The 24,470-nt window shown below is 42.9% G+C and overlaps 1 protein-coding gene across 2 annotated transcripts in view; it reads right to left on the minus strand.

Moving 5' to 3' along the window:
* Window positions 1–24,270, minus strand: part of SRPX (sushi repeat containing protein X-linked) — a 71,920-nt gene extending 47,650 nt beyond the window's left edge. The window contains exon 1 of one of the 2 annotated variants that reach the window (XM_016943898.3): window positions 24,003–24,270. In XM_016943898.3, coding sequence (XP_016799387.1) covers window positions 24,003–24,099 — 97 coding nt within the window. In that variant the 5' untranslated portion in view covers window positions 24,100–24,270. The remainder of the gene's footprint in view (window positions 1–24,002) is intronic. The other variant, XM_016943900.3, reaches the window with a different exon arrangement.
* Window positions 24,271–24,470: the final 200 nt, after the last annotated feature.

The raw sequence follows: 24,470 nt of genomic DNA on the forward strand, positions 1-24,470 counted from the left end.
ATCTCCTACTCTTCCAGAAATTCTTGCTGAGGGAGCTCCCACAGGACTGGAGTAAATCTAAAGGCAAAGCCTGTAAGACATGTGGACATCTAAGGTGAGAAACTGTCAGCATGTTTGAGAACTGTCTACCTCAGCTGCAGATGAATCCAGAGATGGGCTGAGGGGAGATGGCACAGGGCATCAATAATGTTGGCTACAGATGGGCAAAACCAACAGATGATGAAACCATAGGCCATAGCTAGTTTGAAACCTACAAGGAGAAATTAAATAGAGATTATAAACGTGAAGTCTTGTATTTCTCTCCCTACACTAAGCTGTACACCCAGCAAGGGGGAGAGCTTCCCTGGCAGGCTTGGGAAAGAGCAGCCAGCTAGTTGCCCACATTGTGAGCCAGCAGGTGAAATAGTTTCTTAAAAAAGAGAGAGCAACAGTGGCCTGCAAGAGGACAGAGGCTAAACCAAAGAAGTCTGGCTTATCCTAGACTGAAGCAACCACACTGGAATAACAGACCATTTGGGCCAATTCTTTTTTTTTCCTTTCTTTTTTTGGACATGTTATAATTGTACATATTTATGGAATACAGAGTGATATTTTGATATATGCATACAATGCATAATGATTAAATTGGGGTAATTTACATATCTATCACCTCAAATATTTATCACTTGGGGCCACACTTTGAGAAGGACACAGACATGCCAGAAGATGCTAGAAAGAAAAAACAAAAAATGACAGAGACTAGCTTTCATAGCAAATAAATAAGTAAACAAATAAATAAAAAGTTTGTTGAATGGTGAATAAACTTTAGATTTGTAGCCTGAAGAAAATGGAACTAAAAGGAAATAGAATCCCTGTGTTCTGATTTCTCAATGGTCATCCCATGGATAAAAATAGAGAGAGACTTACTTTGTGCAGTACCAAAAGTGAGAAATAAGGACAATGGCTAGATGTCATGTAGAGCTGATTTTAGCCCAGTGTGAGGCAGGGTATTCTAAGACTCCAAGACCATCTTGAGATTCCATCAAAGCTTACTGAAGCTGGAAGTGTTCCCATGAGGCCGAAGGATGCTGGCAAGAGGGGTGAGATGAGGGAAGTAGGGTGGGGCTCTACAGCCCTTTCCAAGGTTAAGATTATATGATTCTGTGAAATTGTAGTACCAAATAATGTCTTGCACACATACTCGGGATCAACTTTTACGCTATGAAAAAGCAACCTTTGGGGAGGGAGTGGTGTACAGAAAGGTGGAGGACAGGACGAAATAAGACTCTAAAGGTAAGAGAGAGAAATAATAAAAAGGCAGAGTGATGAATGCTCCCAAAAGATCATTTCCTTAGCTCTGGAGAGGAGAAAAGGATCTACGGCTTTCAATCCACTGCCAATCACAAACTTAGGTTTCTGCCTTTTCCCCTGCTGTAAAAGAAAGGTGGGGAGGGAGAAGAGAGAAGCCTCAGAGAATACCAATTTCATGTGTCTCAGATTCAATTCAAAGAAAGAAAAACAGGAGGTTTCACTGCTGTCATTTAGAAAATAAGCTACAGACTATTTATCACACATATTGTTGGAACCTTGGAGCACAGAAAATGATAAATGATGAATCCAGATATGCCCTGGCTTATTAGGAACACTCACAGTGACTATCAAACAAGCAAGCACCCTGGGGTGGGGGCTAAGATCACTGCATGATTACCGCTATGATTCTGGGCTGTAGCAAATGCTTCTTTTGAAGTAGGATTCTACAACACTGATGGTACAAACATTAGGCAGGCGCTGGGAAGCAAAAGTATACTGGAGAGCAAAATAAAAAAATGTTAAGAGGAAAATTATTTTTTAAGCTGGATGAGAAAGGTGACTCGTTGCATAATAAAGGACATTACTAACATATTAAGTTCTGGGGCCCGAGCAACAATCAGGGATAATACCATAAGCCACTCGTAATAAATATTTTATTTTTTAAAAAGTGCACAATTCAATGAACTGTTATAAACTGAACACACCCATGTAAGAGAACTCAGATCAAGAAACAGAACATGGTCAGAAACCTGCCACTATCCTGACGTCTATAGGCTAGTGCAAAAGTAATTGAGGGTTTTTTTCATTGTCATTGGCAAAAACCGCAATTACTTTTGCACCAACCTAATGCCATCACAAGTTGGTTTTGGTTCATATACTTATAAGGTATTGAAAAACATTTGTGAGTGAATTAAAAACTTTAGGTGGGCCGGGCGCAGTAGCTCACGCCTGTAATCCCAGCACTTTGGGAGGCCGAGGCGGGTGGATCACGAGGTCAGGAGATCGAGACCATCCTGGCTAACACGGTGAAACCCCGTCTCTACTAAAAATACAAAAAATTAGCCAGGCGTGGTGGCGGGCACCTATAGTCCCAGCTACTCGGGAGGCTGAGGCAGGAGAATGGCGTGAACCCGGGAGGCGGAGCTTGCAGTGAGCCGAGATCGCGCCACTGCACTCCAGCCTGGGCGACGGAGCGAGACTCCATCTCAAAAAAATAATAATAATAATTAAAAAAAATAAAAACAGTGTGATATTTCAGAGGTGAGACTCTGGGAACAGCACAGGGTCTTTCTAGAAGACTAGGGTAAAATAATGGAGTGAGGTGCTAAGAATCCTCATCTAGCTCTGCTACTAGCTAGCCATGTGACTTTGGCTAGCCCCATCACCTCTTAGGAGCCTTAGTTTCTTCCTGTTTAAACATAGAATTGGTATATTCTATTAACTACTTTTAAAATTAGAATGCAGGCATTGCATCTGAGGGAAAGACTTGATTTCTAGAGCGTGAGCAGGATACAGATGAGATTAGATTGACAAAATAACAGAGTGGCTGGAAAAAAAAAAAAGGAGAAAAGGTCTCGTATACCAGATTTGGATGCTCTAATTGAAAGCAGAATGGCTTTTAGACTTCAATCCTGATTTATATTACTGAAGTGTTTTTATGAGTTAATGATGAATTACATGTCAACACTGTTTATTCAAAAGAGAAGTCTTCAAAAGAGCCTATTAATTTGGGGGATTTGGCTTTTGTTGATGTTTTGAACAGAATGTAGATGTTAACACAAATGTTTTCCAATCCTCAGTGTTATTGCAATTAAGCTGAAGTCAATTTCAGATGTCTGCTCAAAATAAGAATGTGTGGCTGGTTCATCTGTGATTAGAAATGGCTTGGATAGAATAGAAAGCTGAGCCAAACACCTGAGCTATGGCCACCTTTCATGTGACTTGTGTGGCTCATGGGTCTGCTGCAGAATGTGAAATCACTTGTCTCTACTGGGAAATAAGCCATATAATTCCTCACAATTCACTCTTTTATAGATGACTGGGTATCATTTCACTTTTTAAGACTGTTTAATATTTGATGATACCAATACTAGGGCCAAAATAAAAGCAATTTAATGAAAAGTTTAACAATAGCCTCATCTGAAAGATCATCTTTTACTGAATCTCCCTCAACTCCACAATTTCCATTTCTCAGACTACAAGCAGGATTGCTTGTTCACTTTTGAAATAAGCTATCTAATAAAGCAGAAGAAGGACACTGTCCTAGTCCATTGTCTGTTGTTAAAATACCACAGACCAGGTAATTAATAAGGAGGAGAAGTCTATTCAGCTCACAGTTCTGGAGGCTGAGAAGCCCCAGAACAGGGCACTGGTATCTGGTGAGGCCTTAATGCGGCATCATCTCATGAAAGAAGGGCAGAAGGGAGTACATGAGACAGAAAGGGAAAGAGGAGGCAAACTCCTCCCTTTTATCAGGAACCCATTCTCGAGATAACTAACAACCCACTCCTGCTATAATGGCATTAATCTATTCATGAAGGCAGAGCCCTAATGGCCCAATCACCTCTTAAAGGTCCCCTGTTAATACTGTTACTACAGCTATTAAATCTCAACATGACTTTTGGAGGGGACAAACATTCAAACCACAGTAAACATACAGCATTTGATGCCTAATCATTCTGCATTGTTAGGTTCCTTTCATTATTAACATATTTATTGACATTAGCTCATTTTAAAAAGGCTTTCAAAAATGAGCTAATGTCAATAAATACGTTTTTGGATGGGACTGAATTTACTTAAAGGAACAAATGTAACATATTTGTTCCTGGTACAAATATATCATCCCTCTGAACTTTCACAGTGACTCTATAAGACTATTACTCCCCACTTTTTAGATCGTGATTTTTTCTTCTCTCATCCTAGTAGATATATCTTTAGAAAACAAAGTGTTTTCCAATGATAAACAATCCAATCCTTTCTCTAAATTGTAATAACTATAAAACCTCACACAAAAGACTTTTCACCATCTGCAACAGTCAAAAGTTATTTATCCAGGTCTAACAATATACTAGGCATCATAGTGAAGAAAAAGTAGAAAATAAAGAAAAGAAGAAACAAAGGGAGAAAGAAAGAAGGAAGGGAGGAAGAAAACCACCTATCTGACTACCATGAAAAGGATAATGTAATTTTAAAAAAAAAAGGTCACAATATTCCAATTCTGGGTAAGATGCAGTAATCGTACTTCACCCTGTCTTTCCTACTGAATGCAGCTGAAAAACCTGAACAAAGTGCATCTGAACAGCTATTTGGTGATTCTGAAAAAGTAAACATTAGCAGGCAGACTAAGAATTTGGGGCCGGGCATGGTGGCTCACGCCTGTAATCCCAACACTTTGGGAGGCCGAGGTGGGCAGATCACGAGGTCAGGAGATCGAGACCACGGTGAAACCCCGTCTCTACTAAAAATACAAAAAATTAGCGAGGTGCGGTGGTGGGTGCCTGTAGTCCCAGCTACTCGGGAGGCTGAGGCAGGAGAATGGTGTGAACCCAGGAGGCGGAGCTTGCAGTGAGCTGAGATCACGCCACTGCACTCCAGCCTGGGTGACAGAGCGAGACTCCGTCTCAAAAAAAAAAAAAGAATTTGGGGTAACACTGAATTGGTGTTGCTCTGGTATCCCAGGACTAGACTAAAATCAGCCCAAACACAGAAGTAGACACTGGGTACAGAGAGAGTTCCAGGAGAAGCCCTCTATCTCTGACTCTAAGAGTGGAAAAGAAGAACTGTAATGCTTCAGAGAGAATGAAGAAAATTCCCTGGTTTTCTTTTATGTTCATTTTCTCCATTATTTCATGACCCAGCCCCCATATAACCCTGTGGTGACAGTGGGCAGGAGTGACAGCAGTGGCGACTACAGCAATTTTATAGCAAACTCTAGATACCTAAAACTCTGGGAATGGGGATTTTTTTCTCTGTAGAGAAGATGTGGTCTTAAGAGGGTAGGAAGATTCCCTGTGACTTTTTGTCTTTCTTGGTCTTCCCCTTGCTCAATAAATTTTTTTTTCAATCTTCTTTTTAATCTTGGTTTTTTCAGGGAGCTGTGGGACAATATCCATATGTTTAACATTTCAGTCAATAGAGTTCAAAAAGGAGAGGAGAGAGAGTACAGTGAGTGGGATAAAACAGTTCTCAGAGGGGAATTTATAGCATCAGATGTTTATATTAGAAAAAGGAAAAGGCCTCAAAACAATACCTTAAGCTTCCACTTTAAGAAACTACAGAACAAAACAAACCCAAAGCATGCAGCAGGACATAATAAAAATAATAAAGGCAAAAGTAGAAATTAATGAAACAACACAATGGAAACAATCAAACCAAAAGCTGTTTTTTGAAAATATTCATATCATTGACAAAACTCAAGCAAGACTGACAAAGAAAAACAAAGAAAAGAAACAAATTACCAATATTAGGAATGAAACAGAGGGTATCACAGCAGATACTGTGTATAACTCCACACATAACTTTGACAGCTTAGATGAAATGAACCAATTCTTCAAAAAGCACGAACTATCAAAACTCACTCAAGATGAATAGATAATCTTCCTAAAAATAAATCTCCAGGCACAGTGATTTCACTGGTGAATTCTATCAAATATTTTTAAAAGAATTCTACAGAATGTCTTCCACAAAATTGAAGTGGAGAACACATGTCCCAACTCATTTTACAAGGCTAGCATTACTCTGATGCCAAAACCAGATAAGGACTTCACATCAAAATAAAACTACAGGACAATATCAGTCATGAACACAGATGCAAAAATCCCCAACAAAGTATTACCAAATAAAACACAACACTACATAAAAAGAATAATATGCTAACACCAAATGGTACGTATCCTGACAATGGAAGCCTAGCTTAATATTCAAAAATCAATTAATCAATGCAACCCATGACATTAACAAACTAAAGAAGAAAATCCAGATGATCATATCAATTAATACAGAAAAGGAATTTAACGAAATTTAACATCCATTCGTGATTTAAAAAAAAAAATTACAGCAATCTAGGAAGAGAAGAGAATGTCTTCAACCTGATGAAGGGGATCTACAGAAAGCCCACAATTAACATTATACTTTACGGTGAAAGACTGAGGTGCTTTCCCCCTAAGACTGGGAACAACACAACACCCAATTTCACTACCCTATTCAGCACTATACAGGTAGTCCTAGCCAGTGCAATAAGACAAGAAAGAAAGAAAAGATACAAAGATTGGAAAGGAAGAAATAAACCTGTCTCTGGCCAGGCCCGGTAGCTCACGCCTGTAATCCCAGCACTTTGGGAGGCTGAGGCGAGTGGATCAGCTGAGGTGAGGAGTTCAAGACCAGCCTGGCCAATGTGGTGAAACCACATCTCTACTAAAAATACAGAAATTAGCCAGGCGTGGTGGTGCACACCTGTAGTTCCAGCTACTCAGGAGGCTGAGGTGGGAGAATCACTTGAACCTGGGAAGTGGAGGTTGCAGTGTGCCGAGATTGTGCCGCTGCATTCCAGCCTGGGCAACAAAAGGAGAGAAGAAAGAAAGAAAGAAAGAAAGAAAGAAAGAAAGAAAGAAAGAAAGAAAGAAAGAAAGAAAGAAAGAGAGAGAGAGAGAGAGAGAGAGAGAGAGAGAGAGAGAGAGAGAGAGAAAGAAAGAAAGAAAGAAAGAAAGAAAGAAAGAAAGAAAGAAAGAAAGAAAGAAAGAAAGGCAGGGAGGGAGGGAGGAAGGAAGGAAGGAAGGAAGGAAGGAAGAAAGGAAAAACCTGTTCCTATTCACAGATGACATGATTGTCTATGTAGAAAATCTCAAAGAATCGACAAAATAACACTTGAGGTTAGCAATATCACAAGATACAAAGTCAAACCACAAAAATCAATTGTATTTCTATATACTTGCAATAAACTATTAGAGAGGAAAGTTAAGAAAATAAAAACATTTCCAGTAGCCCCATAAAACGAAATACTTATAAATCTAACAAAACATGTATGGGATCTGTATACTGAAAACTAAAAAATGTTTGTGAAAGAAATTAACTAATATCTAAATAAATGGAGAGATGTACCGTATTCATGGATTGAAAGATTCAAATATTAAGGATATCAATTCTCCCCCAAACTGATCAGTAGGTGTGACATAATTGCCATCAGAATACTAGCAAGGTTTTGCAGATATAAACAAGCTGATCCTAAAATTTATATGAAATTTATAGCCAAAACAATTTTGGAAAGAAGAATAAAGTTAGAGGAATCACACTACCCAATTTTAAGACATATTACAAAACTACAGTAATCAAGACAGTATTGGTATTAGTGAAGAAATAAGCACATAAACCAATGGATCAGAATAAAGAACCCAGAAACAGATCTGCACAAAAATTTCCAATTAATTTTTGAAAATGGTATGAAAGCAATTCAGTACAGTTTATTACATGGCAAGTACACCTCAAGTAAAAAGTCGTTTTTAAAAACCCTGTGTGTTCTTCTCACAATTTTTTTTATTCCAGAAATTTCAGGAATGTTAAATGCATGAAGAGGGGCCTTTGGGATTCACAAAAGTGGGAAATTATTTGGCACATTTCAGCTGTTCATCCAAGCTTTTTTTTCCCCTAAATTTAGAAACTAGATGAAAACTGTTCTGTTACTTCTCATGTAATCAGTATCCTTATTAAGCACTCAGCATTGAATTTAACATTAGGTCTTGAGAAAAATAATATATGATAATATGAAGTAATACATTTCAAACTTTACCATTGCTTACAAATGAATTCAAAGAAAAACATCAAAGTCAAAGTACATTTCTTACATATCAATAGTACCAAAGAAGACTAAAAGCCCTCTGTTACAGGCTCAAATGATGCAAGTTCCTTGAAATGAAAGGACATCAGGACACTTGAGGGCAGAACAAGTAGGCAGTGGGAGATTTTTTTAGGGAGGCCTAAAAACCAGCCTGGTTTGGAAAAGCATGGTAGGAGACACCCACGTCCACTTGAGCTTACAGTAAATGATCTGCCTCAAATTGCCAGTGGCCAGTGGTTACTTAACGGCCATGGCTAGCAATTTGCGGGTGTCTGTCACATAAAGTCCAGTGAGAGAGACAGAGAAAATGGCTAGTCAGCCCTCTACAAGGAGCAGAAATGTGTGCAAGTTGTTTTGTGGGAGGTATAACCATACCTTACATTTGCACTGTATATTACAAATCACTTCCCTAAAAGAGCAGGTGGCTTTGTTCACAGTTGGCAGACGAAAGCAGAAGTTGCCTGAGTTTAATCCAGTTAGCAGGTGGATAATAATATTGAACATCTTTGGTTTAAGTATCTGTTCAAATATTTTGTCTGCTTTAAAAATTAGGTGGCTTTTTTTCTTGTTATTGAGTTTAGAGAGTTCTTTATATATTTCTTTTTACTTTCTTAGTGGGGTCTTTGGAAGAGAAGTTTTTAATTTGAATAAAGTAAAATTTATCAATTATACCTTTTACAGACCATGCTTTTGGTGTCATATTCAAGAAATCTCTGCCTAACTCAAGTTCACAAAGATTTCCTCCCATGTTGTCATCAAGAAGTTTCATATTTATAGGCTTTATATTTAGGTCTATGATCTATTTTGAGTTCATTTTTGTTTAATAAAGTCTTTGCCTTTGATAGTATCAATAAGCATTGGAAAATGAGCCTTTGATATTCCCAGGGATGCTGATTTACTCACTTCTATGAACTTTCAATGAATCTGCATATGCCACATTCTGTAGCTAAACAGCCTAATACACTTGGCTAGCAACCTGAGGTCCAGCATCTAATCAGAAGGCACCCAGCAAACATCCTGGAAAATTAAACTCCCATCTCCAATATGCCGTCCCAAACCAGCTCTGTAGTGGATTGCCTGCACAGTGGCCACCGACAATTCCTCCCACCCTGCACATGCATATAAGAGGTAGACTCCATCCACTACCACCACCATCCCAAATATGGGCCTGCCTTGTGATTTTCTTTGACTAATAGAATGTAACAGAAGTGATGCTGTGACAGTTCTGGATCTATGCCTTAAGTGTCCTGGTAGCTTTGGCTTTTGTCCACTGGGAGGCCAGTTGCATGTAATGCCAGCTTCCTGCTGGAGAGTAAGGCAACACGGGGAGATGGAAAAGAGCTAAACTATGCAGACTGCAGAGAGACAGAGAGAGGGACCAGCCATCCCAGCGATTTCAGTCATCCCAGATGAAGTGTCAGACACAGACACATGAGTGGAACCATCTCGGATCCTCTAGACCCAGATGAGTCACTCCAGACAACACCATGTGAACCAGAGATGAGCCGTCCCCAAAGTCCTGCCCAAACTGCGGGATCATGAGTAAATACATAGTTGTCACTTATTTAAACCACTAAGTTTTGGAGTGGTTTCTTATGCATCAAAAGATAAGTGAAACAACCTGCAAGTGTCCATCATAGAAGCCTTCTTTACAGTTCATTCAGTGACCTAGAGAGTTCTATTCAGCAGGAGTCAATTCAGCAGTACAAAGAACTCTGGACCAGAAACCAAAATCCTGGGTTAAGTTCCAGCTTAGCCATTGTCTGAGTTCCCCCAAAAGCACACTCTAAGACAAAGTACAAGTAGTTCATTTGGGAAGCAATCCCAGGAAGCATAGCGATGGACTAGAGCAGAGAGACAGCGAAGAGAAGAAAGACAATAAGGGTACTGCTCACTGGGCAACTGCTGTGAGTCACTGTTGTGGGCAATTGGGGCTCCATCCTACTGGGGACTCTTCCTCCCTCTCTGGCATCCAAATACTACCGTTACATAACTTCTTTCCCCATTGAGGCTACACTTAAATGTTCATTTTAACTTTATTTCATCCAGAAATAAATGGCAGTAGAATGGCTGGCTGGTGAGAGAATGATCCCTGCCAGACATGAGCTCTCAGAGACAGCCTTGCTTCCACAGCTGTTTCATCAGAGGCAATATTAGACAATATTCCATCCTCTTATTCAAACTCTTCTATGCAGACCCCAAAAGGAAGACCCTAGGCAGAGTCCATGGCACCCATAATCCCCAGGCCCTCTGTCTTTCATTAGCAAAGACAATTAAAACAGCATGTGGCTTGTGAAATATCAATTGTGGTCCTACTTTACAGAGCCAACAAAAATAAACTTAAAAGAAAAGCTTTATAAATGAAGGCATTACCCTGGTCCAAGGGGAAAATAATATTTTTCCAATTTAGTCTCCTTCTATTGTTTAATACTACGAAGGGCCAAAGTGTGTCCCTGCCCATTGCCCAGAGATAGGAGAGAGGAGAAACAGAAAAAAGACAAACACCTAAATCTGAGGAGGTCAGCCCAAAGCAGGGGACTTCAATAAATGCCAAGTCCTGTTCTCACCAAGGGGCATTCACAAAGCTCTGTAGCCTGACTGTCCCCAGTCAACACAGACAGACAAAAAGAGGGCTAGCCTTTAAAGTAAAACCAGACAGTGGAACAAAAGCAATTTGTGATGTGGCATGTGGTCCTTCAAATGCTTAACTCTCCTCTATAGAGGTCAAATGGGACACAGAGAAAATCTAAGAAAGGAAAGGAGGATGCAGTAAGACTTTCAGCAGAAGACTCCAGACCAAGACACTGGCGGAGGCCACATGGCCTCAGAGAGCTATGAGCATGGGAGGGAGACACTGAGCTGGAGAAGAGCTCTCTCTTGCATCAAGTTCACATTTGAGGGTTATCAAATTGCCTCTGTTCCCTGGCAAAGGAGATGATTCCACTCCTTTACAATTTGGTTCAGAAGGCAAAAACAAATCAAGAACCCATCCATCCACATCAGCTCTTGAGGCTTCAACTCCATTTAAACAAAGACAGAGTAAAGATCCAGGCAAGACTATTTCAAAGGTCTACCCCATGTTCTGAACACCTGCCCAATAGAACAGTCTGCAAACTTTTAAAACAGTGTTTTTCAATGTGGGCGCTATGGGCATTCTAAGGGAGCCAACTCTTTATTGTGTAGGCCTGGCCTTCTCTATCATTATGACAACCCAAATCACTACCATATATTTCCAAAGTTCCCATAGGCAATGGCATGGAAATTTAACAAAGACATCTTAAATCCATTTATGCCCCGCCCACACATACATTTGTGGGTATTTTTTTCTTTATAATTGAGGTAAACATATATAGTAAAGTGCACAAATCTTAAGTGTATACAGCTCAACACATTCTATGTATGTGCATACCCATGAGACCTCCCAACCCAGATCAAGATACAGAATACTGTTGGCACCCTTGAAGACCCCCTTGTGGCCCCTCCCAGTGGCTACCCCATAAAGACAACTGCTATTCTGACTTGTAACACCATGGACTAGTTTTGCACATTGTTGTTGAACTTTGTAGAAATGGAATTGCCATATGTACTCTTTTGTGTCTGGTTTATTTCACTGAACATTATGTCTGAGATTCATCCTTGTTGTTACATGTAGCGATACATTCCTTTTTTACCTTTTTTGTTTAAGAATCGTAAGCACAGAAAAGTGTCCAGAAGTTTATATCAAACTACTGAGTGGCAATTTCAGAAAAAGAGAATGGAATCAAGAGGAAAATGAAGGGTGGGCCTGCTTTCAACTTTTTATGCCTCTATTTGAATATTTTCATAATGAGCATGTTTTACTTTTATAATTTTATTTTAAAGAAAGGGACTCACTCTATCACCCAGTCTGCAGTGCAGTGCATGATCATGGCTCACTGCAGCCTTGACCACCTGGGTTCAAGCGATCCTCCCACCTCAGCCCCTGAGTAGCCGGGACTACAGGTGAGTGCCAGCACACCTGACTAATTTCTTTTCTTTTCTTTTTTTTTTTTTTTTTTTTTTTTTTTTAGAGATAGGGTCCCAAGATGTTGCCCAGGCTGGTCTCAAACTCCTGGGCTCAAGCTATTCCCTCGCCTAGGCCTCTCAAAGCGCTGGGATTACAGGTGTGAGCCACTGTGCTCAGCCTATATATATATATATATTTTTTTTTTTTTGCAAAAAATTTTGGAAAAAAAGTGGTCAGCCTACAATTTTTGAAAGCCTTGTTAAAGTACATTCATCAGAGGATACTTTCAGCTCATCTGCAATATCAAATGGGCCATTTTATAGATATGTGTAGCATTCAGACCACCAAGCCAAGAAAAGTAAACGATAATATCTATTTTCTGCCCACCAAAAACATAGAAATGGAAGTTGTCAGTTGTCTCATCTATTTTCACTGAAAATCAAGGTCTGCATGGCTTTCTCAACCCTCATTCCTCTCCTCAGCGGCCAGCCCATGGAGGAAGTAGAATAACTTAGTGCTTCCTCCCAACTCACCCTCAAGCCTCACTATCACTGAGAATTTCAAACTAAGTGACAACACAGCAGTTACATATCCTCACAGAGTAAACACTAAAAAGTGTTCACACACAGACCCATGGCTGTGACACCACTAGCCATGGAAGGCAAAGGAAGAAGGTCTGGAATGGGAGGGAGTGAGCTGAGCTTTGAGAAGGAAGACACAGCCTCCTCATGCTGAGAGCCATAGCTTCCCTCCTATCTGAATGTGTCCTGAGGCTTCCCATGGAGAAAAGGGTCACTCACTCAAATGAAAGCCATTTGGACTTGGCTGGCCTGAAAAGATGAGTTTGGAATTTGGATGAGGAAATTTTACAGAAGAAAGTATTCTGAAAGGAAGTAACGTGAAGAGGAGAGAGAAACGGCTGTTCCCCAGCTTTCTTTACATTTGAATACACAAAAACACATTTTAAAGAACACATGTTGGCAACACCCAAAAGTTGGTGGCTTTCATCTCAAAAAAACTTCCTTTAACCAAGACACAATTGCTAGAGAGACAGATGTGGGACAGATGATGCTACCCAAAGGTTGGGGTTTTTTTTCTTCCCCACTTCCACCTCCCCAAGCCTGCAGTGGTCACTGCCACCAGTAAATGCTTCAGGAAAAATTCAATGTCATGTTCCCAAATGTCTTGTCCTGGAACCAAAAACACAGTGTTCACTGAAATCAACAAATGTGAAACACTAGGCTAGCGAGATGTTCGGAGAAAACCATTTGGAAACGTCCACACCAGTGGTTCTCACACTTGAGTGTACATAAGAATCATTTGGAGGATCTGCTAAAACACAGATGGCTAGGCCCACTTCCCACATACCCAGCTTGTGATTCAGTAGCTCTGGGGTGTGGTCTGAGAATGTATATATCTACTAGGTTCCCAGGAGATGCTGCTGCTGTTGCTGCTGGTCTACAGACCCCACTTTGAGATTCTGTGGTCCTCACTATTCCTCCTTGTCCTCTCTCAGAGAGTAACAAGGTATACTGGCATATCAATGACCCTGAGCAGTCCTGCAATAAAGAAACCTATTTAACCCAGCCTTTCGCAACTAAATTACAGTGCATCCTGCTTCCCATATACCATTTCTGAATGTCTCTGGGAAGCAGTGCTTCATGGAAGGAAGTAGGAGACGGTGGAGAGCTATGGGCCATACTACATACCAAGATCCTGGCAGGGCAGCACATCTGGAGACTGCTGTCTAGAAATCCAGGAAGCATTAAGAAATATGTCAGCAGGTAGCAAAAGCCAGTCCACCTCCAGCCTCAGATTAGGACACTGGATCCTAGCCAAGAATTGGCAAGAATAAAACAGCAACCTAGTTTTTAGAGCATCTAAGATATCAGGAGGCTACCAAGCCTCAAACCTTGAGAATGAGACACCCAGTTATGTGTCAGATAAATTAACCGTATACAAGGGTAGTTATAGCATGCTGGCCTGGACCTCCAAGATGAGTCCTGAGCTGAGCCTCGTGGTGGGGAAGAAGTAGCCCCAAACACCCAGGAATCTTGTTAAAAGGTAGGTGCTTATTTCATATCTGTGATGGTGTTCAAGATTCTACATTTCTATAAAGCTCCCAGGTGAGGCTGGTTATCAAACCACACTTTGAGTAAGGCCTTGGATTAGGGGTTCGGCAAACATTTTCTGTAAAGGAAAATATTTCAGCTTTGCAGGCCATATGGACTCTGTCACAACTATTCAACTGCCATCGTATCACCAAGTAGCCATAGACAAATACCCAAAGGAATGAACATGGCTGTGTTCCAATAACATCAAAATTTGAATTTTATATCATTTTCATTTGTCACAAAACATTATTATTCTTTTGATTTTTTTTCAATCAGTTTAAAATGTTAAAACCATTCTTAGCTCAACTAATCATATAAAAACTGGCAGTGAGCCATCTTTGGCCTGCCTGGACTTTGTTTGCAGACCTTCACCCTAGATTACTGGTCCCTAACCTAGATCTAAATCAAAATGCACAGAGGCGGAGCCAGGGAAACCATATTTCATCAGACTCCCCAGGTGATCCTTACTCAGCCTGTACAAATACCATTGCTGGCCAGACACGGTGGCTCACGCCTGTAATCCCAACACTTTGGGAGGCCGAGGAGGGCAGATCATGAGGTCAGGAGTTTGAGACCAGCCTGGCCAACATGGTGAAACCCCATCTATACTAAAAATACAAAAATTAGATAGGTGTGGTGGTACGCGCCTGTAATCCCAGCTACTCGGGAGGCTGAGGCAGGAGAATCTCTTGAACCTTGGAGGTGGAGGTTGCAGTGAGCCGAGATCATGTCACTGCATTCCAGCCTGGGTGACAGAGCAAGACTCGGTCAAAAAAAAAAAAAAAAAAAAAAGGAAAAGAACAGAGAAAAAAAAAACCATTGATGGGTTGGAAACTACTACTTACCCAACTCCCTGAAAAGGTGAGAGACCCTCTTTAAGTGCTGTTAACAGTTCAGTCTTCCTGACATCCCCAATTCATGGAGCTTGAGGGGCTTAATGTGAGGGGCTGTGTGTTTTCCTGACTAACCCACTGGTCTCACTCTCACTCATCTCCCAAGGTGCTGCCTCCCCGCTAACCCCAGTGGCATTGATTTCTGGTATGAAGATAAGAAGTCCCTGTGTCTTTAAGAGCTGATCAGTTCCAGGAATTCTCAGCCCCAGGAGTCTTGCCGGAGTGGCAGGAGCGGCCCTGATCACACTAGCCTGGTTTTCTTGACAGCTAAAGTTATTCATCAGGTATTAATACATCTTAGCTGCAGGAAAAAGCCATGCAAGGCCCCTGTTACCAATCAGCCTGAAGATGTGCTTTGCTGCTGCTCAAGGCTAAGCCAGGCAGGGGCTGTATTCCTGGCAGAAAGGCTTAAAAGGAGATGAAGCCAAGGGAGGTTGCATTTGTTTTTGAGTTAGAGAAGGGAGGAAAAACCTAACCTACAGGCTGTACATGCTTATCTCGGGAATGCTGGGGACTTAGGAAAGGAAGGTCAGAGGATTCAGTGATGAAGGCAAAGCCAACAGGAAAAGGGAGAGGAGGGGAAGTGAACCATTGTGTGGCAGTTATAAACAGGCAAGCCACTCTGTCTTGGCCAAGGGCTGAACTCATTCATCAGACCAGCACTTCCTAAATTTCATCATGTAGAAGAATCATTGGAAGGATCTTGTTAAAATGAAGATGCTGATTCAGTAGGTCTTGGGTTTGGGCCTGAGCTTCTGCAATTTTAACGTGCTCCCAGGTGACCCAAGAGTTCACCACAGATGCTGCTGGCATGCAAGCACAGCTTTCTGTTTTGTTCTTTTACAGAGTCACAAGCTCTAAAAGAATATGGGGTCCATAGCTTGTCCACTTGGAGTTAAGCTACTGACATCCAAGACTACATAGATATAGTTCAGGGAGTTCCCTGCACTACAGCACCCACCGTCACACCCTCAAAAAGAGCAAGTGGGGTCTCAAATCAAGCCTGCCCTCCACTCTCCAAGTCTTGAATCCTTGGACTCAAGGCCTCAAGTCCTTGAGTCTTGGGCCTGCCTCTATCCTTTTCTTGCCCAAAGTCTGTCTCCTGACCAAGCCCTGTGTCCACAGATCTACATGTGGCCAGATGGGGGCCTCTTTTTCTAATTCACCCAAAGGTGCTTTATGCACCAGTGGTGGCCCTGCAGCCAGCATTGAGAGGTGGCCAGGCACCATTGGCTGACTCTGGCTAGTATCCTGCCACAGTTGAACCTTGAAAGCACTATACTAAGTGAAAGAAGCCAAACACAAAATGATAAATACTGTGTAATTCCATTTTTATGGAAGGTCAATTGTAGGCAAATCTATAGAGGCAGAAAATAGATTAGTGGTTGCCTAGGGATGGGGGATTAAGAAATGATGGCTAAGGTTTGGAGTTTATTTGGGGGGCAATGAAAACATTCTAAAATTGTTTGTGGTGATGAATGCACAACTCTGTGAATATTCTAAGACCATTGAATTGTACAGTTTAAATGAATGAGGTATGGTACATGAATTGTATCTCAATAAAACTGTTATGAATTTAATCACAAATCAGTTGGGGAGCTCAAAGCAAGTGGTATAGAGAGGAAGCATTTGGGACTCTGACAACCTCAAAAGAGGGCAAGGACTGACACTGAGGCAGCAACTTCTCAGAACTCTTGAAAAACATCCAAACAGCTCTAGATATGAGATGCTGAGAGTACAGCCAAGTGTCAATATAAAGAATAGCCCTGAGATACACCCTGGACAGGGGCTCAGTGAACAATGCTGTATTCGTCCATTTTTGCACTGCTATGAAGAAATACTTGAGACTGGGTAATTTATAAAGAAAAGAGGTTTAACTGGATCACGGTTCTGCAGGTTGTACAGGAAGTATAGTAGCTTCTACCTCTGAGGAGGCCTCAGGAAACTTGCAATCAAGGCAGAAGGTGAAGGAGAAGCAGGCATGTCTTACATGGCCAGAGCAGGAGCGAGAGAGAGGAAGGAGGTGCTACACACTTTGAAAACAACCAGGTATTATGGTAACTTACTATTGCAAAAATAACACCAAAGGGGATGGTGCTAAACCATTCATGAGAAATCCGCCCCCCATGATCCAATCACCTCCAGCCAGGCCCACCTCCAGCACTGAAGATTACATTTCAACATGAGATTTGGGTGGGGACACAGATCCAAACCATATCAAATGCTCAGTGCCATTCATTCTTGCCTGCCTATCTCTGGTTCCCCACAGGATGCCTGACATGTAGGGATCACTCAAAAATTGAATTCAATGCATGCCTATGAAGTGAAAGGAATTCTATAGCCACCAGACTGAGGTCTACTCCCAACTCTGCATTTAACTCTCTGTGTGACCCCAGACAAATCCCTTCATCTTGCTGAGCCTCAGAGGCTCCTCCCTAAAATGCAGGGCAAGTTACCATCTCAGGCATCCTCCCAGTCTGAGGTTCCATGGTTCCATGAATTAGGCAACCCATGCAAGGGAGCCTGGGTGTGGAACAGAGAAACTCCTGCAGAAATCTAGATAAAGACCAAGACACCCACCCAGAGGCTCAGAACTGGCCAGAGGCATGCCCCCCAGCACATGTCACTCCACAGATCCACTGAGAGCCTCCCAGAAGTCAGGCTCCCTGCTAGACCATGAGAATACAAAAATGAACAAGATCCCACAACCTATTCACGTGGCTGGGGGCATCAGCTCTGTGAATAGGTAATGGTGCAACACAATGACCCTACCCCTTGGAAAGCTGAATTAAAATCTAAGTGGAAACAGAATTTCAGTGTTGGGGATTGAAAGGAATTGGAGCTTTGATCTGACTAACACTGAGTCAGTACCAACATGTCTGTCAGAGTTCCTATAAGGAATTGCCACTTTGTGGGCAGAATCTCAGGAGGTGGAGGATGTAGCCGCTCCACCACTTCCTCACCACTCCACAATGGGCCTGCCAAACCTTGGCTTAATTCTCACCCTGTGGCCCTAATTTAACCGTGTTTGCGAACAATCTTGGATCACTGGGATTGGCAGGGTCATTCAGCTCAGCCACCCACACAATAAGCGGCAGGCGAGCATCATCCATTAGCAGATCATGGGGTGTAATCAGCGTTGAGGAGATTCTCATTAAGTACTACTGGATGTACATTGCAAACAGCTAGTGATAGCAGGGGAAATGAGCTGCTAGTACATGTGACTACACTACAGGTCACTGTAAGAGTGGGACAGAAGAAATATTGCAATGATATTTCAAGGCCAAGGCAGAAAGTCTGTCCCCAGATTCTATGTTTGGATCTATTACTCAGAAGAAAGTTTGAAAATCATTATGCTCAATTTACAACCCCAAACCTCTGGGATAATCCAAGCCATTATGTCCAAACCCATTTATCTTCTCCCTGGAGAACAATGCATAAAGAAGCATCCAGTGTGAGCTAAGGATTACGGGTGAGTGAATCATTCAGCTCGGGAATGAGTACTCCAGAGGTTTCTGAGGTCAGAATGTGCCAGACACCCGTAAGATCCAGGTGCTACCAATTATCATCTGGAAAACTTGGGAGCTTAGCAGTGCTACCAAGGACTTTTCTCTTGCACAAGCTTTTCCTCTAAATCTTTATCTGCACATCCTGCCCCCAGAACTCCCTTGAGTTTCTAAGTCTCTTAGAATAACGTCTTACGGTGATTTGACATCCAAGAGCCTTCGCAATTAACTATGCCCTGATTCGTTGCCTGTCCAAATGGACAAATTTCCTTTGACATTTAGCTATCTTGCAATCCATTTTCTCAGGAAAGTGTCATCTTGGAAATTCTGGTTAAATCCTACAGGGGAGATTTGAAATGGAATACTTTGATTCACAATTACTTCAATCAATTAATCCACAAATACTGACTAAAGATCCTCCCCCAAGTCACACTGTGTACTAAGTGGGGCAGGGGGGTACAGCAAGTTACCAGCCCAGGCCTGAAGGCAATTACAATTTACGATTACATCTGTTTTGCTTGGTACTGCTTTTTAAATGAAAATAACTGGAAACTATACAGCTGGCCGTAACTGGAAAGGCCACCTGCTCACTGGTTCAATCAAAGTTTACCTACTGTGGTAATTTCATCTTACTCTGTATGTTGATTTTTCTGCCCATTAAGTGCATATTTTCTCATAGAATTCATGAAGGTGCTCTAGTAACTAGTGGTTTTGAATCGGGATAGAGCCGTCTCCCCAGAAAAAGGACACTCACACAGATTTTTGTCTCCAATTTCAAAACATTCTTAGAGAAGCCCACACATCCTCTACTTTCACTTTTCTTGGGCCTTTAGTGCCACCATCTCCGCACCAGCAAGTCTCAGCATCATTCTTCAATAACCAATTCCAGTGTTCCCACATAGCTCCTCTCTGTGCTCCCCGGGCCTGTCAATCCAATTGTATTATAACATTGACCACCTGAAATAACTATGTCTCTATTTCCCCATAAGACAGAAAGCTACGAGAGAGAAGAAATTGCATACCTTCTTCATCGTGGTCTCCCAAGCACATAAATGCTTCATCATTCGGTGTTCACTTTAAAAATAAGTCTCTGGGCAGAGCCCAGGTTTTATTAGAAAAGGTAGAAACTGATTCTATTTCAGAACTAAACCCAAATTTCCCAGAGATTCAGGCTTAAAAGACCACCCTCCTAAAACAAATGGCCCATAAAAGTTAGCAGTTAAGACATCACACAGTCAAGAACTGAGGGGCTGGTTTGAGAAACTCCCTATGAATTGGAAGTTGGGAGAGGTTATTATTCACGCTGCTATTTTGGAAGCGAATCTCTAACCTGGGCATTAATCATAACTTGCCTGCTACAAATTTCATACTATGCTATAGCCTGGCAAAACTAAACCTTCTTCTGTTCAAATTCTCTCTTCACTTTCAATTACTAATTTCAGTTGTGTTCTCTGAAAGGGGAATTGATGTAGCACACATATTTGCGTTTACTAAGGAAACCATTCAACCACTTGGGAAAGGCACAGATCAAGGTGGCCAACAAAAATAATAAATGCAAACTCCAGCTTGCGGTTGCAGTCAGTCTCTCATCTTACAGCCCCCAACAGAGAAGGTTATTGCTTAAACAGAGAGTGTTCGTATATTTAAAAGGAGCCTCTGTATCCAGTAAGCCATCGTTTCTATGTACGTAGATTCATGGTGGCACAAAGCCCTGTGTACCTGTGCACATGTTTCCCTCAGCTCCTTTCCTATCCAATGGCTCATCACTGGAGTTACAGGCACTGTTAATCCACTACGCACAAATATCCATGTGGCACAAAGTGCTCTGCTAGGCACCGTGGGAAATACAAATAAGGGTAAGACATAGCACAGCCCCTGCCTCCAAGGTCTTAAAATCTACAAGAAGAAGAAGAGTGCATAAATTATGATAATATACAGCATTATCAAATATGTGATATATGTGATAAATATAAGAGACATGAGTGAGACCATGGGTGTTAAAAGGAAGGCACGTTGCTTCCCATTGGAGCGATCAAGGAAAGGTCTCATCAAAGTGGGGGTGTTGCTGGATGATGGGCAGAATTTGGACAAATGGCAAGGGGGAAGGATTCCAGGTACAGAAAGCAGCATCTGCCAAGAAGGAAAATGTGACTCAGGTTCTATAAGGATAGGATTTTAGGAAACCAGGGGGAAAAGACTGGAATATTAGACTAGAAGCAAACTGTGTAGCCCCCTAAAAACAACTGAGAACTTTTTACTTGAGTGAGAACAGGGACCTGCTGCCCTAAGTTTTTGAGTAGGGGAGTGATGTGATAAAAAACAGTACTAAAGTCAATGGACTTAAAAGACCATTATCTAAAGTGAGAAAGTAAAATGAGCTAGAATTAGAGAGCCCAAAAGTGAGAATGTTATAGCAATAATCTAAAAGAGAAAAGCAGCACTTTGGTTATGGTACAAGGACCGATGAGGTGGGAAGATGTGAAGACGCTGCTTTAACAATGGTTTCTGGTGTCTCGTTCAGCTCCCAAATCTGCGAAATGAGTAGTAACTAACAAACAACATTGTACTGTACTGAAAGTGTTATCAATGAAGAAAATGCCAGAGGAAAATGACCTGCTCTCCCCAGCATATTTCCTTTTCATTGCAGAGTACTTTTGTCAGCTGATTACATGTTTTAAGTCTAAATAGGAATTCCTAGCCTGTTCCCGGTGACACCTTAATTATATAACCTGAGCTAGGTGCTCCATTCCTAGTACTTATCTCCAAATGTGGTATTTCAAAAGACTGCTTCAGCTGATGTAGTCTGGTTTGGCTTTTAGCAAACCTCACTTGGTTTTCCCGACTAGTAAAACCACACTACTTTACCGGTTTTCTCCAGATGTAAGATTCACGAAGCCTTTCTTAGAGGCCATGGTACTCATTCTCCATCTTCAGCCTTGTTTGCAGAAGGAGGCAGAGTGAACCGCCACAATCTCACATGCAAATACAGCTCTAAGAATTATTTTAAGAACAGAATCTAAATTCTCATCTGTTATAAGCATACAAACACAGTCAAACACAAACAACTTTTCTACAAATTTTCCATACACTTCATGTGGGTTTTTATAGACACTGCATCTTTGCTAGGCTGCAAAAAATAGATCAGAGAGCCAGAAAAGCTGCATTAAATTCTAAGATGGAAGAACTCCAGAGACCTTCTAGGAGTGGGAATGAGAATGATTTACTCTCACTCTGACAGATTTGCTATTCACGTGCAGATAGTTACATAATCGACTTGCTGATGGGGCCCTAGATCTCCATCTTCTTTCAGAAGTTCCAGATTCAAGTCCTTCACTTTCTCTCTTACTGGAGATATGATGTCCACTTGCTAAGAGAGTGTCTCTGAAATGATCTTTAAAACTTGTCACCCAGCACTTAGAGTGAACTCAGCCTATGTGATTTGCTTTCAGACCCAAGGGCCTAGAGATTTTCCCCTCCCCAGCCTTCCAAAGCCTCTGGCTTGGACTGAAATCCCCTCCTCTGGATCTCACAACCTCAGCGGAGCACACTTCCCAAGAGACCCCATTGAGCCATGCCAAAAGGAGGCTCAAGAGGGGTGTTTATCAAGCAGCTCCAATCAGCTTCAGCTCATCTGTGGTCTGAGCAGAGCCGGAGGGCAGGTTAGGAGTCAGTGGAGGTGGTGGCAAGCAGGAACATGGTGGCTAAAAGTTGGGAGCAGCTTGCAGGCTGGCAGAGGGAGCCAGGAAAGCCAGGGATAGGTCCCAAAAGACAGGTGGTAGTGAATGCCCAAACTGACGAACTCATGATTCTGTGGCTGGGCCCTGGTAGCAAGCTGTACTATATAAAGGTGGAAGATGAGAGAAAGGAGAGGGGAGGGCAGGGGAGGAGAAGGGAGGGAGGTCGGATGGAAAAGGAGAAGGGGTCCCCAGCTTGAGAAAGGCTCAACTAGAAGTTGAGGTTCCCAGGCAGCTCACAGGCACCTCCCAACTCTGTGCGGAAAAGCTACCTCTAGCTTCTCACCTTATTTGCCTGCTCCCAGAAAGCTGCTTCTGGGACACTTAATGACTTCCTCTTCCCCTACAGGTTCATTTTAACCTGATTCCTGCTAAAGGGGGTGCGAGAGGAGGTATTAACACACCATGGGAATAACAGTTGCCTGGCAGTAAGGATAAAATTTCCTTTCCACTTTACCCTGAATCAGTTCCTACAAAGCAGCTGAAAACTTAAGAGTCAGCTGAAAACACAAATGTTCCTGTTTATTAATTTACAAATTTGTTTTATTCATTCATTTATTTAGGTGCGTGCAGAGAATTTCCCGCGGCCATCCCTACATCTCCCAGGCACACTGCTAGAAAGATGGGCATCCTCTATCCTTCTACCAGAACTCAGTAGGTTCATTTCTCATACCCCAGATTTAAGCTGCCCACAGTGTTGAACGCAGAGCCAAATATTTGCACGCCCTATAGCCGACGTCACCCACTTTCCCATTAACACTAAATTAAAACGCATCCATGGATTTCCTCTCCATTCCGAGGCAACAGGAGTGCATGGCACATTGCCCTACTCCCCTGAAGCTCTTCGCTAAACTAAGACTCCAGGGTGAGGAAGTTAGCTGGAGCTTTTTAAAGTGCATCTCCAAAGAGAATTTTGCTCACACCATGAGAGCCCCCAAGAAACACCAGGGCCCCCTTAGATGCCGGAGACCACGCCCTCCAGGAATAAGCCGCACCCTCTGCCCAGCAGAGCCTTGCACGAGTAGCCCTCTTTCCCTGGGGCTAATCAAGTGCATGCCACATGTCACCACTCTCAGCTGGCAATTCTTCCTCAGAGGCGCAGACTTTCTCGGAATCCCCAGCAGGGGGGGTTAAGAGATTCAGGGGAGGCCCCGCCCGTGCCTTCTACAAAAGTCGCTTTACCGTGGCTCGTGTCCTGCGGCCCCAAGGGGGTAGCCTGGGACGTGTAGTGGGAGGGCATAGAGGCTCCTTCCAGGACAAGCTGCCAGCCTCCAGTGGGCAACCATGTGAGAGGCAAAATTCTGGGTGTGAGAAAGTAGCAAACTAGTCTGCGGCCAAACTTTCTCTGTGGAGCCTCCTACACCGAAAAGGGTTTGATTGGAACTCTGGAAGCCCGGACGCAGAAGGTGCTCGGGCTCCCGTCGCCGCGAGGGCGCCCCGCGCCTGGAGATGGGACGGTCAGTTCTTCCCGGCGCGTGCCCAGACACCAGCCCCGATCCGCATCATCCCCACCCTCGGGCTGCGAAAGAGGAGTTCTGCGCAAACAAAGGGCGCCCCCGGCACCTCCCTCTATCCCGAGCGAAGGGTCCCAACGGCGACTCCGGGGGTCTTTGGTGCCCAGCTGAGGAGGCAGCCACGCCTCCGATCCTACCTGGGAAGCTGCGGCTGGGCGGGACGCGCAGCAGCAGCAGCAGCAGCAGAGGCGGCAGCAGCAGCAGCAGCGCGGGCCGATGTGCGGGGCTCCCCATGGCGAGCGGGCGCTTAGCTCGCCTCGGCAGCGCAGCGCGCTTCCCGGGGGCGGGAGGAGACCGAAGAGACCAAGGGACTGCGTGCTAGCGGGCGGGCGAAGGCCGGGCTGGAAAACTCCTCCTCTCGCCTCTTTCCCTCCCTCCTTCCTGCCTGGGGCCTGCCCTCCTTTCTCCGCCCCCCTGGAACACTGCGCGGTTCGGGGCTCTGACCCACCCACCTCCTCCTTTTGTGCCAGCGCTTTTTCTGGCCAGAGAGCGCTGGAGACAAGCCCCAGCAGAGCGAAATATCCTGAAGTAGCTTTCTTTGCCCCAATTTGCGCGCCCCCTCACCCGGAATACACACACGATATTCAATACAACCGCCTCGAACA

Source organism: Pan troglodytes, chromosome X (assembly GCF_028858775.2).
Source record: "Pan troglodytes isolate AG18354 chromosome X, NHGRI_mPanTro3-v2.0_pri, whole genome shotgun sequence".
In the NCBI taxonomy this organism is placed as follows: domain Eukaryota; kingdom Metazoa; phylum Chordata; class Mammalia; order Primates; family Hominidae; genus Pan; species Pan troglodytes.